We start from the raw sequence: 16,777 nt of genomic DNA, 5'->3' as shown, positions 1-16,777 counted from the left end.
GGAACCATTAGCAGAATAGAATGATCTGAATAAGTGCTAAGGATTGAGACTTGGTGGGGGCAGGGGTCACCCAGTTGACTTAAAATTTGGAGGCAGCTATTCAAGTTCTGATCTATTTCTGGTTCATTCTTGTTTTTAAGAGTCATCTGTTTTTGATCCCAACCCAAAGAAGATGAAGGATTTGACATGACCTTCCGTTTGGTGGGCCCAGCTTCCAACTTCTGTCCCACTAGCCTCACATGGTTGTCAAAAGTGCTACTCTTCTTTTTTGACCCTTTTTCTGGAATTAGCAAATGCTCCTGAGGCAAAGTAGATTTACATGCTGAGCTCACCTGCTTGAAACTTAGTGTTCTCCCACGTCCTGGCTTTGGAACTCTTCACTTCCTTGTTAGGTCTCCAGTACAGTCAAGTAGATACACTCTTCAAGTCCCGTTTTTAAATTTTTCTCTCTGAGACGTTAGGTTCAGGTGACCCCACTTTCCATGATCACAAATGGAAGTTTCTCTTTCTTTTTCAAGATACTATAGAATATTCTCAAAAACTGTCAAAAAGCTATGCCTCCAAAAAGGACTTAGCCTGGAAAGCCCCCAGGAGAGTTTTGGTAAACATGTCAAGAGCAACATATTATAGTGCCATATTCACTGCTCCCAAGCATGGGAAAAGGAGGGAAACTTCCAGCTTCTTTTTGTGACTGTATCGCTGATTATAAAACTTGACAGAGGGTACATGCACACACACACACACACACACACACACACACACACTTCCAGGATCTTCAGTAATAGATACCATCTCCAGGAAGGTCAGTCTTCTTTTTTTTTTTTTTTAAACGTTTATTTATTTCTGAGACAGAGAGAGACAGAGCATGAACAGGGGAGGGGCAGAGAGAGAGAGGGACACAGAATCCGAAACAGGCTCCAGGCTCCGAGCTGTCAGCACAGAGCCCGACGCGGGGCTCGAACTCACGGACTGTGAGATCGTGACCTGAGCCGAAGTCGGACGCTCAACCGACCGAGCCACCCAGGCGCCCCAACTTCTTACTGGTTTTAGGGCACAATTCATTTGAAGTTGACATTTCCTATTCTCCCATTTAAAAGTGAAAATTAAGTGACGTGATCTAAGGCATTTCTTTGAGGAGGTAAGCTGGGTTCCGTTTTGTGGCTGGATAAAAGCGTCATCAAGAGTCAAGCAAAGCCTCCGTCAGTACGAGGACAGAGGGTGTATACGTGGGTACCAGCCTTGAGTTAGGTCCATTTCCAACTGACCCACCTCTTAGGACTTCATAGCTGTAAGATGGAAAAATGGATGGTGGTGAGATGGTCGAGGATTCAGTGAAACAATATTTGTCAAGAGTCTGCACTACACAAATACTTGATTTTCCTCTTCCTGGCCATTTGTCTGGATTGTAAGATGAAAGGCAGTTTCCAGGTTTTCTGAGGGACCGAGTCTGTGGAAACTTGGAGGTGGGTATGTGCGGAGCGAGTATGGGGGTGACTTTCAAGGGCGCTGGGCCAAGGCCGGTGCGGATCTGTGACAGGATGGTAAGAACCAATGGCAGTGTCTCTGTCGAGAGAAGATTTTATGGAATGGGGAGGGCTACTCATTGCTTAATAAGAAAGGGACTCTGACCCTTATTTATATTTCAGGCTTATAGGAGAAAAGACTGGAAATGTTGGAAGAGGAATAAATATTGCCATTGTCAACTGTGAGTTATTAAATGTTTTCTTTCAAACTTCTCTAAAAGCTCCCATGATTGGGTTTTCAAAGATACCTTGGGTTTTTTATGATTTTTGCACAAGATCTAGTCTAGGCTTATATCTGAATGCGTTTTTAAATTATTGGGTTATTTTTATAATGCCTCACTGTCCAGATTATTTGTGGTTTCTACAAAAAAAAATGGGGGGGGGGCTCCTGGCTGGCTCAGTCAGAGGAGTGTGCAACTCTTGACCTCAGGGTCGTGAGTTCGAGCTCCATGTTGGGTGTAGAGTTTGCTAAAAATAAATAAACTTTTTTAAAAAGTCAAATATAAATAGGCTTTTAAAAACCAAAAAAAATAAAAAGGGCCCACAGAAGGCAGGGTTAAAACCAGCTAAGCATGCTGTGGGGGCACAGACCGGTCTGGCGTTGCTCTTGGATTCCTACGAGCCCTGCAGAGGGTGGCACCAGCAGCCAGTCCCCACCTCTGTGAGAAAATGCCACTTGGGCCTCAGGGGAAGCCGAGCTTGGCATCCTCGTAGAGCTGGGAAAGACATCCTGTCACAATTGCCACTGGGGGCCCATGACCGTGAGAACTGTTGCAGGCTTGGGGAATGGGTTTTGTGTGTGTCCTGTGCCTGACAGCAAGCTGAGCACGCGGTCCCCTGATCGCGGGGCTGTGGGAACCAGAGAAAATGTGCCCACTCTGGGAATCTGGCTGGGAAATTAAAATACGAAGCAGAGAGGGCTGAGGTGGGCACCCAGTGTTTGTGTGGGAGAGGTGGGTGTGGCAGGAAGGGGTAGGGTCCACCTAACTGAAAGCAGACAGGAGGAAAGTTCTAGAACAGCTGTTCAGCCATGACCTGACCTGCCCACAGCAGCCATGCTTCCTGGAAAGAGGAATGTGTCGTTTTGAGCACCGTGGTGCCACAAATGCATCCCGGGGTCCAGTGAACTTTCTTTTAAAAACTATTTCTTTTTATTTTTAGATATGACTGGGAAAGTGACGGCAACACAGTATTTTGATATGTTTGAAGGAGGTAAGAAAACTCTTCCTATGAAAATTAAAATGAATTCTAAACATTAAGATTAAAAAGAAAACACAGATAAAAATGTCAAACATTCTTATTTTGTCTACTAAAAATGTTCCAGAAGCTCATGTGAATATTCTAGAACACTCTTACACAAGCCCTCCTTGTCTCTAACTGGATTCATATGGTGAAGTTTGAAGGTGTTGTCTAGAAAATGTCTCCTCTGATCACGCTTGTCCTGGATCTTTTCTTCTGTTCCTTCATCAGATAATGGGAAAGAGAAAACATTCTTTTAAAATCAGATATGTGTAAAATAATGTGATTAGCCTCCATCCCTGAACAGCATCATTATCCCTATCCTGTTCATGGTGTCCCGCTGGGCTAGGCACACGCATCCGTGGGATGCACTGGACTTGACCGCAGTGGTCAGTCAGGATATAGCAGCCCCTTATATTTTTATTGAACAGTGAGGATTATTAAAAACAAGTCTTTATAAGGACAACAGAGAAATTAAGAGATGGCTGGATGCACCTGTTGGGCACTAAGCATTTTTACTCTGTAAGTAACGGAAGCGTCACTGTAAATGACAAGCCCCCGTGGTTTCACCACGGGGGCTTGAGATTAGCCCTTCCTGTTCTTCCCGCAAGACCTACCATGCCCGGTCTGGTCAGCACATCTGATTTCTCACCCCCATTCTGCATATGAGTGTCCTGGGGCCACTCTGCTGTCAGATGGTTCCTCTCGGGTCAGGGCTTCATTCATTAGTCATTGCAGAGAACGGGCCACATGTGCTGCGGTCTCAAGGTCAAGTCATAGAATCTTAAGGAGCCGCCCGTGCCCCTCACGTCTGCTGGTTGCTCCGTGGAGCCCAGCGGCCGCTCACTCGTGGACCAGGAGTACCATTCACGTGGTCGTGGGAGGAGCTCCAGGAACCGGAAGATTCCGAGCAAACACGGTAGCTAAGAGCAGAGGAGGCTCAGCGTCCGGGGCCAGCGGACCGGGAAGACCCTAAAACTGATTGATTTGCCTTGACCCAACAGATAACTCCGGACAGATGATAAACTTTATTCAGAGCGCACCGTCAAAGTCGTTGCTTTTCATGGTGACCCACGATGATGGAGCCAGCAGGTGAGCGTGTACAGATTTGTCGCAGCGGCAGGGGGGAAGCCAGCTGGCAGAGAGCACCAGGCCAGCAACAGGGCCCCTGAAGAGCATCCTGTAGGAAAGAACACAAATCCAAAGGGCAGGATGTTTTCTTAAGGAGCCTCTGACAAAGCAGCCTGTGTTCCTAAAAGACCCGTGAGTAGCCAGGCGAGTAAGTCAGTACTAGAAGCTAAAGGATCTTTCCAGGTAGCAAGACCGAGCCACCACTGACCACAACTAGCACAGGAAAGCTAACACTTGGCCCAAAAAAGCTTAAACCCAGGGCTGGACTTACAGAAATAGGAAAGGGAGTTGAGAAAATTCTCTGTAGGAGCACCAATAGAATGAAAAAGACACGCCCACACACGCACAGTACTTCCCGTAGGGAGAGGTGCATCCGGCTCCGCGTTTCTCGCAATTCTGGGTAAACGCGTGCACCTTCGCTGCCAGACTTCCAAGGACCTCCAAGTGCTTCTGTGCACTGCGTTTCCAAGGTGGTTCCCGAACCCAGCATTCCCAGCTTTATGTGACCTCAGCCCTTATTTTTAATAGAGTATCTTACCAGACTGAAGTTATCTGGTGCACACTTGGAAAAATTCCGACTTCGCTCCCTCGGGGAAACTCTGAGCTCATTGTTTTGTTTTGTTTTTTTCCTTTCCTTGCTGCCTTCCTTCCTCTGCTTACTCGAAATTTGCACGCTTTTACGATGGTTGGCCTTGTTTTCCATTTTTTGTTTTCTTTTTTGATACTGACCTTTGTGAAAATGAAAGGGACCATTCTGACCTTTGCTTTCATCTTTCAGCAACTTCTGTCTGCTTATTTTGTGGTCAGGAAACAAGAGGGACAGCAGAGCCCAATGGTTACGTTGGCTGGATGCGAGGACGTGACTGCACCCCAAGACACAGGGCTTTTGAGAATTGAGAGTTAAAACTGTGCGTCCCACACTGGTCTTAAGGAGTCCCTGATGCTGTCACGTGTTTAGAAATCCGATATCCTCCCGCTGTTTACGTCAGGAGGAGGTAGATTGCTTTAGAAGCCCCTTTCCCAGGACAAAGAGGGGTGACCCTCTGGTGTCTCCACATGCGACCTTCACACGCCCTCCCTTCTCCCCCCAGGTTGAAGGAGGACGCCAAGAAGGTCATAGAAGGACTCGGAAGTAAACACATCAGGAACATACAGTTCAGGTCGAGCTGGGTATTTCTCACGGCCAAAGACCTTCAACTTCCCGAAGAAATTCAGAGAGAAAGTGTAAGTGTTTTTCAAAGGTCCTTTCCCACAAATGGTCCGTAGAGCGCGCTCTGTGATTTGAAAGGCTGTGGGTTGGTTACGGCCGCTTACCTCCGAGACATTCCTGCGCCAGGCCGGCCGCGTGGGCTCGTGGCCTGGGACTCTGCATTCCCAAGTCCGGGAAGAATCACGGGGAGGTGTTCGAGATGCCCTTCTAGGTGAAAGAGCCCATCGCACAGTGTGGGTAACCCTTTTCACGTTACACCGTGAAAAGGCGCGCGACTCAAGTTCACCCTGCCCAAGCCTGTTTAAAAGTCGAGGACGCTTGAGACTCCGCAGTCTGGGACAAGCCTCTCTGTCCTTCGCCTCGGCCGTGAGGCCCGTAGCCGCGCCAGTCTGGGGACTCACCCAGCCTGTGCACGAGATGGGCTTAAAGCAGCGGGTGCCAGAAACACCCTGGATGAATGCAGCCTTCATCGGTGTTGTGGCCAGAAGTCCACGCGTCATCGAGTCCCCCCCACCGTGTCCTCTTTGTGGAGGGAGAGCAAAGACCGAGAGAATAAGGTTTCTAACGCAGGAAGTCGGTCGCCTGTGAAACTTCCAACGGAGCATCGGCACCTGTCCTGGGGGTCACAAGCGGGCGCCCCTGGGGACCGTCACACAGCCCCTTGCAGAGTCGCCGCTCGCTGGGACACACGACAGCTTCTGGACAGGAGGGGTTAGCGGCATCGGAGTGAGGGCCCCAGCTGCTCCTGCGCAGGAGAGGCGCCTCCTTTCGAGGAGCCGGAGACTCCAAGGAGGCAGTGGGCGTCTGGAGGCCGTTGTAAGAGGCTGCTTCTGACTTCAGGCCAGGTGCCCTCCTGGCGCCCTCTGGTGTGGTGACGGGTCTGGGAAGGGAGACACGCAGAAACAGACAGCAGGGGGGTCTCTCCTCGTTCGCAGGACCACCCTGGCTGGAGACGGGGGCTGGGAGAGGTGGGGCTTCAGTGTGGCCGCACAACCAGGTAACTCGCAACCAGCTCCCAAGGGAAGGCCCTCGGCTTCTCTGATGCCCTCCGCCGTGGCACTCTGGAGGCTGGGCAGTCGGGGTTATTTTAGCACGCCTCTAAAAAAGCACGTTTCCCCTTGTAACTCTCAGGTTCTTTCACCGACAGGAAGCCAGCCTCGCAGAACACGTTAGGAGTGTTTACCCGGCGCCCTAGTGTAGACTTCTTGTTACTAATGACTGGGTCCGGACACCCAGTGCCCAGCAGGGACCTCAGTGACTTGTCCTAATGAGAAGGGCGTTCCCTGGGCTCCGCGTGGTAGCGCTTGTCTGGGCCAGGGCCGCCTGGACCCACTCTGCTCCGTGAGGTGAGCTGAGCCAGGGGCCAGGCGCAGCCACATAAGGGTCCCTGGGGATTGAGTGGGAACGATAAGCAGAGAGCAACTTCCGGGAGCTTCCCCTGCCCCGCCACGTCGCACTCGTCCACCCCCAACCTGCCGTCCCCAACCTGAGTCTCCATAAAACACTGATGCCCAGGCCGTATGCAGGCCAGCCGGACTGGAGTCTCAGGGTGGGAGCTGGCTGGTGATTCTGACGCACAGGAAGGGTTGGACCCGTTGCCCTGATTTGCGCGGCAGGTTGGAGGCCCTTGCCCCAGCTCTCTCACCCTGTGTCCTCCCCACCTGCCCGCCGCCCCCCTCTTCTCCACCAGCTCCCTCAGCCTCTCTGGGTGCCTGGCTCCACCCCCACACCACCTGCCCCAGGTCAGGGACCCCAGCCAGAGTCCAAGCCAGGCCGCCTAGGGGCGCACTGCCCTTACCACCCCGCCCTCTGGTGCCTGAGTGGGTCCTCAGTATCAGAAAAGCCAGGCGTGAGGCTTGAATCCCTTCTAACTCAACGTTAACATCTCAACAAACAGGTTCCCTACTAATGTTCAGCTAAGACACTTAAAATAAAACCTCATTTGAATTGCAAAGTAGCAGTGGCCCTTGCTCTCCAGCCTTCTCTGCAAGAAAAAGTTTCTGGAAGAGGAGGAATCAAGGAAAGAGCGGGTTTCCAAACGCAGTCCTGAGTTCAGAGAACCCATGTGTTTTGAAACGGTGGGGGGGGGGGCAGGGGGGGGGGGGGGGGGGCTCGAAGGGAATTTTGGGAAAACGCGTGTCTTCCCTGCATGGGAGGGTTGAAGATTTTTGCTGCAGTGGCTACAAGGGTATCCGGATGAGACCTGAACCCGTGAGCGGGTCTTGCAAGGGCTGTTAGAGCCTCGGCTTGGGGACACTCCAGGGGGTTTGCTCAGATGCCGGCGAGGCCCGAGCTGGGGGCCTCGTCTCACCCAGAGCTGTGTCGGGGGATTCACATGTCTTCCTGATTTGGATATGCGGACTTGCTGTCTTCCTGATTTGGATATGCGGACTTGCTGCGTGGACTTCCCCGAGGGTGACGTCTGGCTGTGTGGGATGGGCCTCCGGAGCCCTGGGTGGCCCCCAGCCATTGTCACATCCAGCCCCCTGCTGTTTCCAGGGCACAGCCCGAGGGTCATTCCCGCGTTAGGAAGCCTCCACCAGCCCTCTACACACCAAACTGAATCTTAAAACGTAAGACGCTTGCTTTCTTCCGAGCTACCCAGGGAGGGATCCGTCCGTCATCGTTCCGCATCCCTGTGATATCTTACGGGGAGACTCGCGGCATCCGGGACCTTGACGTCCTGCAGGCAGAGGAGGAGGATGTCCTTGAATTCCTTGCAGCAGGAACCCACCTAGGCGGCACCAACCTTGACTTCCAGGTGGAACAGCACCTCCACAGAAGGAGGAGTGGTGGTGTCTACGTCATGAACCTGAGGAGAACCGGGAGAATCTTCTGCTGGCAACTCGTGCCATTGTGGCCATTGAAAACCCGGCTGATGTCAGCGTCCCTCTCACCCAGGAATCCCTGGCCAGCAAGCTGGGCTGCAGCTGGCCGCTTCGCTCCTGGAACCCTCCGGAAGCAGATCCAGGCGGTTACGGGTGGCGGTTGCGGACCCCAGGGCTGACTACCAGCCTCCCAGGGAGGCATCTCATGTTAACCTGCTTCCCGTCGCTCTGTGCAGCCCCAACTCTCCTCTGCGCTGTGTGGACCGGTCACCATCCCATGCAACGCCAAGGGAGCTCACTCGGGGGGGACGCCGGCCTGGAAGGTTCTGTGCGTGGGTGGCTGTGGGAACTTGTGCCTGATTCCCGCTTCTACGGAGGCCTGAAGACATTGTAAGGGAAGAGCAGGCCACTGCTGGAGAGGCTGTGACCAAAGAGGAATTTCAGGGTGAACGGGCTGCTCCGGCTCCTGAGGTCATGCTGGCCTGAGGCGGGCAGGTGCCCTCTCTGCCTGTTTGGCACTTTACCACTGGAGACTGAGCAGTCAGCCTGTCGCTGAGGACTGGTCCACAGCTTCCCCTGCTCGGGCCACTGAATGGCTAGGAAGGACCCCTGATTCTATACTTTATTTCTTTTTTTATTAAAAAATTTTTTTAATGTGTATTGATTTTTGAGAGACAGAGAGAGATAGAGCATGAGTAGGGGAGGGGCAGAGAAGGAGGGAGACACAGAATCCGAAGCAGGCCCCAGGCTCCGAGCTGTCAGCACAGAGCCCGACGCGGGGCTCGAACTCACACACTGTGAGATCATGACCTGAGCCGAAGTCGGACGCTTAACTGACAGAGCCACCCAGGTGCCCCTGATTCTACACTTTCAATGTGAATTTTATCTTAGTAAATCTGTTCTATAAAAAAAGGAATGTAAAACCGGAATGAAACTTATGGAAAGTTACGGAAACTACAGTTCCATAACGATGCGTGTGATCCCTCCTGTGCTTTAGATTAAGGCGTTCCGTTATCTGTGAAAGGATCGAAGACGTGAAAAACTAAAGCCCATTCAGGATGCACATTTGCTGAGCAAGGGACTGTACAGTTTCCCTGGAAAACATACAGTCCTACTCCCAGAGAATTGGAAAGTAGGCATTCGAGCTATGCTGTCCAATAAGGCAGCTCCTGGCCAAATTTGCATTTACATTTAAATTTATTTAAATTAAATAGAATTTAGGGGTGCCTGGGTGGCTCAGCGTGTTAAGCATTGGACGCTTGATTTCTCGCGGTTCATGAGGTCGAGCCCCACACCAGGCTCTGCACTGATGGCCCAGAGCCTGCTTGGGATCCTCTCTCTCTCTCCCTGTGTCTCTCTGCCCCTCCCCGACTCGCACACACGTGTGCACACTCTCTCTTTCTCTCCCCAAATAAATAAACATTTTTGAAAAAATAAAAAAAAAAAAAATGAGTTCCTTAGTCATAGTAGCCACATTTTCAGTAATCACTAACCCAAACGTGACTCTACGGGATAGCATAGACTCCTGGATAGATATCTACATCATTGAAGAAAGTTCTAGAGCTGCATTAACACCTAGTTCCAATATTATTAAACAAACTTTTTTTAATGTCTATTTATTTTTGAGAGAGACAGGGAGCGTGAGCAGAGGAGGAACAGAGAGAAAGGGAGACGCAGAATCCGAAGCAGGCTCAAACTCACAGACCGCGAGATCATGACCTGAGCCAAAGTTGGACGCTTAACCAACTGAGCCACCCAGGCGCCCCCCTGGCTCCAATATTATTATTTTTTCTCCATTATTATTAAGAAACATGTTGAGAAAAAAATAATCAAGTACCCAGAGTAGTTTGGAGCGAATCCCATTTTAGGAAGTGATTCTCTTTTTATGACTTCGCTCATTGCTGACACATTAAATATTTGTTAATTAGATTGGTGGATACAGAAAACTCTTTTTCTTTTTTTACACAGATCAACCACTCTGACAGTGCAAGGAACAGATACTCTGGCTGGCCTGCAGAGGTACAGATAGAAGGCTGCATACCGAAAAAAACAAGCTAACGTTGCGCGACCTTAATAAATAGATTATGTATAGACCAACACCGTGTGGAATGACCCGAGCATCTTAACCAAGGGTCAATATCTGATGAGTATTTGGAGTCTGTCTTCAACCGAGCAGTATTTGCTAGCTGGATACAACCTTGGCACACGGTGTTTTTACGCCGGGATTTATCTAGTGAGGGCACTAATGAGCAGGAAGGCTGACATGGGTAGGAATTGTGAGGGGAGGGAGGGTCTGGCCTGGAAAGGAGCTTCTGGGGGAAGCGAGCTTCACGCAGACAGCCCTGCACAGACAAAACCTTTATTGTGTTAGCACCAGGCACACCCTCATTTCGGACCTGGCTCTCCCAGGAGACTGCGCACAGAGGGCTTACCAGAGCTGCCTTGGTCCACTCCAGCTAAGCCCTTAAACTCTTCCTGGGGGGTCCGTGAACTTACTCATTTGCCCCAGCAATCTGGCCGCACCTGCCTTCTGGCACCAGCATCATGGAAGTGAGGGAGACCCAGTCTCTGCCATGAACGCGGGGGTGTCTCTCTGGGGGTGGGATGGGAGGGAGGAGCCCGGGCAGGGTGAGCAGGGTCTGCTCTCAGGAGGACAACTGTATACCCCCCACTTACCGGAGGACGTATCATGAGATATGGGGCTTGGGGGTAAGGAAGTCATGCGCAAAATTCATACGTTGAAATCCTAACCCCTGGTGCCTCCGAACGTGACCCTTTTTGGAAATCGGGTCATTGCAGATGCAGTGGGTTAGATGGAGTGGGGTGGGCCATGAGCCCGCGTGACTGTGTCCCTGTGGAAAGGGGGAATGTGGACGCGGACGCGCACACAGGGAGAGTGCCCCGTAAGGATGGAGGCAGAGATCTGGGCGATGCCTCCACCAGCCAAGGAACCCCGAAGACACCAGCAAACCCCTAGAAGCCTGGGGCGAGGCCTGGAGCAGACACTCCCCGGGAGCCCATGGAGGGCACAGGGTCAGGGCAACCCCTAGGACTTCTGGCCTCCAGACTGAGAGTCAGCGTCTGCTGTTTAAGTCACGCAGGCTGTATGCGGCCCGAGGGACACGGATACAGTTGCCTTGTGGTTCTAAACTCTCGTGCCCATAGACCTTTCTGTACTAAAGACGGGGAGGGAGCATATTTTATTCTGACTGGGATCACTACATTTGCATACCACCGTGAACTTGATGAGGCCTCGGGCACTCCTGGCCTAGCACATCCCACAGTCCTGCCCCGGGATGCGAGGCTCCCGTGACACCCCCACCCTGACACAGCACTGGGGCCCCTCGGTCTCTTCGGGCACCTGCGGTGGCCTTCACTGGTGCGTCCCCACCAGGGGCACAGGACCCTGAACCGTCCCTGTCCTGTCTCCTGCTTACAAGGGCACTGAGTGTGGACGTGGTCATGGCCCCCCCGGGCGCCAATGCTGGGGAGGTCCCCATGTCCCTTCTCACCGTGCCACCTGCTGACGCTCTTTGGCCAAGCTGACTGCCCGCCAAACACAGAGCTTCCTGAAAATGTCCTCCTCATCAGGTTTATGTTTTCTACCTGAGCTTCCATTGTATTCCGTTAAATAACATGGCCGGTGGGATGGCTTCACCTTAGTGCGTGTGACACTTCAGTCCTGGGGTACTGCTGCGGGCTAGGCCCCACCACAGGGTTTTCTTTCGGCAGGTCTCGCGGAACTTTCCTGAAAGCATCTGTTCCCTGTCTGCACGGGGCGGCTCACAGCCCACGGCTGTGCTGACGGCGTCCCCTGCCCCGCGCTGGGGAGTGCTTCCTCCCCGCAGAGCCCAGTGTCCTCACCAGCCACCTCCAGGAAGCCCCTTTGGCCCCCTCTACAGGAGGAGTCAGGGGCTCTGGACCAGAGGTAGCTGGAGACAGTGAGGTGGTCGCTGAGGGGGTGGCAGATGGGGGCCGCGGGCAGGCCTCGGGGTGGGGGTGGGGTGGCCGGGCGGGGCTCAGAGGACCTGTCAACGTCAAAGCCACAGAACGCCCACCACCGAGAGAGAGCTTGATGCAAACCGTGGACTCCGGGGGGCGCTGTGTCGGGGCGGGTTCCTCCACCGGGACCACGGCACCACTCTGGTGGGGATGTCCACAGTGGGGGTGGCTGTGCACGTGTGGGAGCGCCAGGAGGTGGGCGAAAACTGCGCCTTCCTGTCCCTTTTGCTTTGAGCCTGTAACTGCTTTAAAAATAGTCTATTAAAAAGAAAAAAAGAAAAACGTGCCAGCCAGCCAGAGATGGGCATGCCGGGGTAGGTCGAAGCGCCCCTCTCTGGGGCAGAGCAGGGGTGAACCCTCCCCGGAGGAGTGCAGACCCTGCCCTTCCCTATGGCAGGTTCAAGCACAGCAGCAGGGGAGTCTGGAAGCAGCTGCCCCTTCCAGAGAGGCTACCAGGGCCTCAAGCCTCTGCCCCGCTACCCCCACCAACCTCAGCATCTCCATTTTCAAGATGCCTTGGACTTTGGGGTGCCTGGGTGCTCAGTCAGTTAGGCATCTGACTTCCGCTCAGGTCATGATCTCGCGGTCCATGAGTTCGAGCCCTGCGTCGGGCTCTGTGCTGACGGCTCAGAGCCTGGAGCCTGCTTCCGATTCTGTGTCTCCCTCTCTCTGCCCCTCCCCCAGTTGTGCTCTCTGTCTCTCTCTCTCTCAAAAGTAAACATAAAAAAAATTTTTAAAAAAGATGAATCTGATCCGAACACCACAAAACTGAGAACGGAGCTTACTCCTGAACAAGCCTTTCCTGGAGAAAAGGGCATCGCCAGCTGGGATGCACCAGCCCCTTAGTGGACCTTTGTCCCATCTGGCCCACACATTGCCACTGCCGGCCCGGGCCAGTCCACCACGGACGGCACCCTGCGTGAGGGCCGACAGGCTGTCCCATGTGCCCAGCCCGCTTGCTTGTGGACCCTCCACCACTCCTCGCGCCCGCCCACCCTGGGGTGGGGGCTCCATTGTCACCCCCCGTGAGCTGGGCACGTCCCCATCCACCGGCTGCAAGGACCCCCGCCCGGCACTTTGAACACTCAGGCGCCCCTGCGTCCTCCTGGAGAGGCCACTGGGATTAGGAGCCGGCAGGAGGGGGTGCTCTTTGGACACCGATGGGGGTTCCCCGCTGCCCCTGCAGAAGCTGGAGCCGCTCTGTCCAGCTTCTCCGAGCGGTGCCTTCATTGTGCCTTTCCTGGAGCTACAGACGCGCCCCAAGCTGTCTACAAGGCGTCAGCGGGGAAACAGGAAAGCACCCGCTGCAAATCGGCGGCCCGGTCCCCCCCTCCCCCGGGGGGCTCTGGAGTTACTCAGCTCAGCCTCGGAGCCTACAGCATACAGATCTCGAAGGCTCCCAGTGCCAGCATTCTAAAAACATCTGTTAAGCCTTTAAATTCCTTCTTTAAAGGAAAACTCGCCCACAGAGGCAGCAAGTCAAATGAACGAACCAAGAAGTGCTTGGGATTTTTTCCCCCGTGGTTTCTAATGTTTCGTTTTGGGGGGAGGATCAGAGACTGAGGCCTGCACCCCGCTTCTTGCACAGCCCCGGCATCCCGAGGGCTCCTGGGCTTCCCTGACAGCCGTGCTCTCGGGATGGGAAGTCCACACTCACTTCCACTCCGTCACAGAACGGGGAGCCTTCAGGACCGCTGGGGCACACGCCTGCACCTTTGCAGGTGACACAACCTAGGACCAGAAGGTCAACTGGCTCGGCTCAAAGCTGAGCTCCTGGGCGGCAGCCGCCTTTAGTCTGGACCCGGCTCTCTTCCCGTCCCTGCGGAGAGCTCTCCAAGCGGGGGACCCGCCAGGGGTTCTAGGGTGTGCACTGCGCAGATGGGTTGTTGCACGAATGGGTTGTGGACTTCCCTTCTTTGGGTTTGCAGCCCTTAACACGGGGAGAGGGTGACAACTGTCTGGGTGGCTCAGGCGTGCTGCCACGGGGCAGCTCAGAACTTTTAGATCAGAGGCCTGCCGGGCACGGTCCAGTATGGGAGCCACACGCTCAGTGGCTCTTTAAGTGAATTAGAATGAAACAGAGTAAGACGCTCAGGTCCTCAGGCTCAGCAGCCAGAGTGGCGCCCGTCTGTATCAGAGAGCAAAGAACAGAACGTTCCCACCGTCGCGGGATGTCCTGTAGGACACAGCTTCTCTAAGTCACTGGGTCCCCGACTGTGGCTCGACACCAGCCTCCCCTGAGAACTCATCAGCGATGCAGATTCTCAGGCATCCGACTTCCCTGGGCAGCAGACCCTGTGTCCCCAAGCCCTGTGGGAGACCCAGATGCAGCTGGAGGCTGAGGACCTCCTCCTGAGTCACCGGGGAGGGTGCTGTTCCTACAGTTTCATTTCTGGGGCCTGGTGTCAGGTCATTTCTCTCACTGCTGCTCAGGAGGAGTGGTCCACACGCCACGTGGGAGCGAAGGGAAGAAGGGCGGGTGACTCACCTGGTCTCTGTCCTGAAGGTGCACAGGTGACAGCAGGGCCGGGTCGTGGGGTTGGGGCGGGGGTGGGGTGGGTGGAGGAATTCACGACATCCTCATGCAGCAATTGGCCTTTTCAAAGGACTTCCCAGGAACAGTGGCTTGTGCTGGCAGGCAGGGGACAAAAAGGCAAGTTTCCGAGGCTGCCCCACGTGAGATTTGGAAAGGCCTGTGCTGGTGCCCGCTGACGCAGAGAGTGCGTTCTAGAGAAGAGGCGGCTGGCCTGGGGGCCCAGGGCAGCCCCCCATCCTGAATCTGACCAAAAGCCCCGTGGCCACAAAGGGGTGGCTTCTGGGATGCTTTGCTTGGCGTTGATGGTGGACACGCATCTGGAGGTGGGGTGGGAGCTTGTGCCCCTGTGATATTGTGATTATAAGGTATATTAACACTAGTCACGCTGCTATATATTACCTCCCCAGAGTTTGTAATAGGGTAGCTAATAACACTGCATTGCATCTTTGAAAGTTGCTTAGGGAGTAGACCTTAAAAGTCCTCATGGTAAGAAAAACGAAGCTATGTATGGAGACAGATGTAACTAGATTTATTGCAGTGATCATTTTGCCATATATACAAATATCAGAAAAAAATAATTTATTTGCGAGAGAGAGAGAGAGAGAGAGAGAGAGAGAAAGCATGAGCCAGGGAGAGGACAGAGGGAGAATCTTAAGCAGGCTTCACACTGGGGGCGGCGGGGGGGGGGGGGATCAACACAGGGGTCCATCCAACTACCCTTGGATCATAATTTGAGCAGAAATCAAGAGTCAGATGCTCAACCATCTGAGCCACCCACATGCCCCTAGGAAAACACACACACACACACACACACACACACACACACACATAAAATTTAGTCTTCCTTCCTGGCACAGAGCTCCTAAAACCCTGGGAATTTCCAACAAGGAGATAGTGTGGTCTTTTGTTATGCTAATAAGGTGACTTTGGAAAGCATCTAAGGGTGGGGCTGGCCTATGATTAGTGTTGGAACTTCCGGTCCCTCCCCCTGACCTCCTCCACTCATGCTCTGTTTCTCTCTCTCTCTCTCTCAAAAATAAATAAATATTAAAAAAAACTCATGTATTGGAATTGGTGTCAGACTTCAAGCCCCAAAGCCTGGTGTTGGGACTTCAGGTGCCTGCTTGCTTGTGACCCTGGTGGCGCAGGGCCACCTGAGTGGGGTGCTGGGAAACTGGCCCCCCGAGAGGAGAGGGCGCCTGCCTTCTAGCATTTGCTACCCTGTATCATGGCACGTAGTGTGGTGTGGTGCCTTCACAGTGTTACTTACACCCTGATGCCAAGACTTCCCGGCAAAGAGTGGCCTTTGTGGGGAACAGATTAGGCGTAAAGCAGGGAGTGTTAGTGAGACTCACAGGGGTTTAGATCCTGCACTGATAACTCAAGAACGTGTGGGGCCAGTCTGCACGTTGGAACCAGCGCGGGGGCTGATGGTTCGTCCCTGATGCCATTAAGGCAGCCTCCTGGCCTGATGGTGGCTGCTCGTTCTTGCCTTCTTTTCTTCCCTGGAAATGGTTAACTGCTGGGGGCTGTTCTGGAGTTCCAACATATCCCAGGAGGCTCTGCAAAAATGTGCTTGGGGCAAATAGCAGCAGTCAGGATCGCAGGATGTCCGGGGCCCAAAACGACTTTTCTAATGTCAAGAAAGCGATGTCTCATCTTTCTTTTCCTGGGGACCCCTAACTCCTTCTGCTCGCAAAACCATAAAACAAGAATGAAACCTGGTAAGACTCTGGGGACAAAGCCATGGAGCACGGCAAGGCCCACGACCCTATGACCGCCGGTGATTTGCTTGTGAGCCTCCTTGCGGTCAAGGGCCAGGCTGCACAGATGGGTGTGCCCTGCTCTCTGGAGTAAGGGGGCACTCGATTCACCGGGAGGGAGAACGTCTCCAGTCTGGCCCTCTGCAAAGTAATTTACTGTATTTTTGTCTCATAGAGGTTAATATAACTTACATGATTTCCTTATTTAAGGAGGTTAAATAAGTCGATGGATTTGTTCTTGATGGCAGTTTTACTTAAACAAACAAAAAAGCAGGGGTGCCTAGGTGGCTCAGTCGGTTGAGTGTCTGACTCTTGATCTTTTACGTGTATGATATTATGATTCATAAGAAACATATATTTGGCCGTTCTGATGACCGGAATGTATTTTTCATATATATTTGGTCTTTGTCCACAGTTCCTGGCTCACGGCTCCAAAAGCCACTGGAATTTCCTAAGCGTTGAGGGTGATAAAGGTGTCTTCTATTTACTGATGGAGGTGACCTCTGGACCCCACCCTGGGGCAGGTGCTGGTGTAGGGAGGCCCA

General features: G+C 53.1%; 1 protein-coding gene across 1 annotated transcript in view; it reads left to right on the top strand.

Moving 5' to 3' along the window:
- The window catches only part of FAM3B (FAM3 metabolism regulating signaling molecule B), a 35,991-nt gene extending 25,961 nt beyond the window's left edge, over positions 1-10,030 (top strand). Inside the window, exons 4-8 of the mRNA XM_049628674.1 lie at positions 1,647-1,705; positions 2,685-2,735; positions 3,767-3,854; positions 4,985-5,117; positions 9,900-10,030. Of these exons, the coding sequence (XP_049484631.1) occupies positions 1,647-1,705; positions 2,685-2,735; positions 3,767-3,854; positions 4,985-5,117; positions 9,900-9,989 (421 nt within the window). The 3' untranslated portion in view covers positions 9,990-10,030. The remainder of the gene's footprint in view (positions 1-1,646; positions 1,706-2,684; positions 2,736-3,766; positions 3,855-4,984; positions 5,118-9,899) is intronic.
- Positions 10,031-16,777: the final 6,747 nt, after the last annotated feature.

Source organism: Panthera uncia, chromosome C2, assembly GCF_023721935.1.
Source record: "Panthera uncia isolate 11264 chromosome C2, Puncia_PCG_1.0, whole genome shotgun sequence".
In the NCBI taxonomy this organism is placed as follows: Eukaryota; Metazoa; Chordata; class Mammalia; order Carnivora; family Felidae; genus Panthera; species Panthera uncia.
The sequence above is the reverse complement of the archived record's forward strand: the minus strand, read 5'-3'. Positions and strand labels throughout refer to the sequence as shown.